Source organism: Opisthorchis viverrini (genome assembly GCF_000715545.1).
Source record: "Opisthorchis viverrini unplaced genomic scaffold opera_v5_5992, whole genome shotgun sequence".
In the NCBI taxonomy this organism is placed as follows: Eukaryota; Metazoa; Platyhelminthes; class Trematoda; order Opisthorchiida; family Opisthorchiidae; genus Opisthorchis; species Opisthorchis viverrini.
Window position 1 is genome coordinate 1 of NW_008759073.1, and position 768 is coordinate 768.

Sequence of the window (768 nt, forward strand, 5' to 3'; positions counted from 1 at the left end):
GAAGATGTAGTTTCCTTCTTTCCTTATCAGCTCGTTAACAGTCAGTATCTTCCCATCCATCCCTTCTGATATTCAGCCCTCCAGTTGTGGTACAAGCTCACCTCGGAGTTCTCGTCTGTCCGTGAGTAGTCAACAAAGCCGACACAGCCCGGTAACCTCTGGTCTTGCAGGCCTAGACTATGGATTCGCGACCACGGACAGTAAGCGACATCAAGCTGCAAAAGCGTCCTATATGTCTCCCATTGCGGACCGAATTCGGAACCTCAGATCGGGTGATTCAAAGACCTCATTCCAGACCAATAACGTCGTTTTAATATCCGTTCGGCCTCGCAAACTGGAGACAAATCACGAGCAAGTAGTGGACAAGTTGGCGAATATGATGGCTGAACGAGCCCACATGAAGTCTCCAAACTTGGAAAAGCACGATTCTGGTTGGTCCCTCTCTGTTGGCCTCCGTACTTCTTGTGCTTTGCAGACAAACTAATTGTAGTATCGAGACGCTGGATAGCTGGATCTCATTAATTCGGATTTGCAAAGATCGAAAGTTTTTATTACTACTTTGACTCGCTTAAGACGATAGCTTGGAAAGGTTGGCAGACAAAAACAAACTGCTCCTAATTGTTTACTCGTTTTTCACCAAGTCACATCTAGGCATTCAGCAAAAAAGCCCCTATTTTTATTTATTCTGTCTGTGCTTCGACACATTCAATATGTTCCATAACTTTGTCCTTGAGTTAAAAAGGGCACCCAGATGACTGTGGCTTATAT

At 44.9% G+C, this 768-nt stretch overlaps 1 protein-coding gene across 1 annotated transcript; it reads left to right on the forward strand.

Annotated features, from left to right (window-relative positions):
* Positions 1-30: 30 nt before the first annotated feature.
* T265_16150 (hypothetical protein) lies at positions 31-429 on the forward strand (the record flags this gene model as incomplete). The annotated part of the gene is made up of 1 exon (XM_009179691.1): positions 31-429. A coding segment is annotated over one exon (396 nt), but the record flags the coding sequence as incomplete, so codon positions are not given.
* Between the last annotated feature and the right edge of the window lie 339 nt (positions 430-768).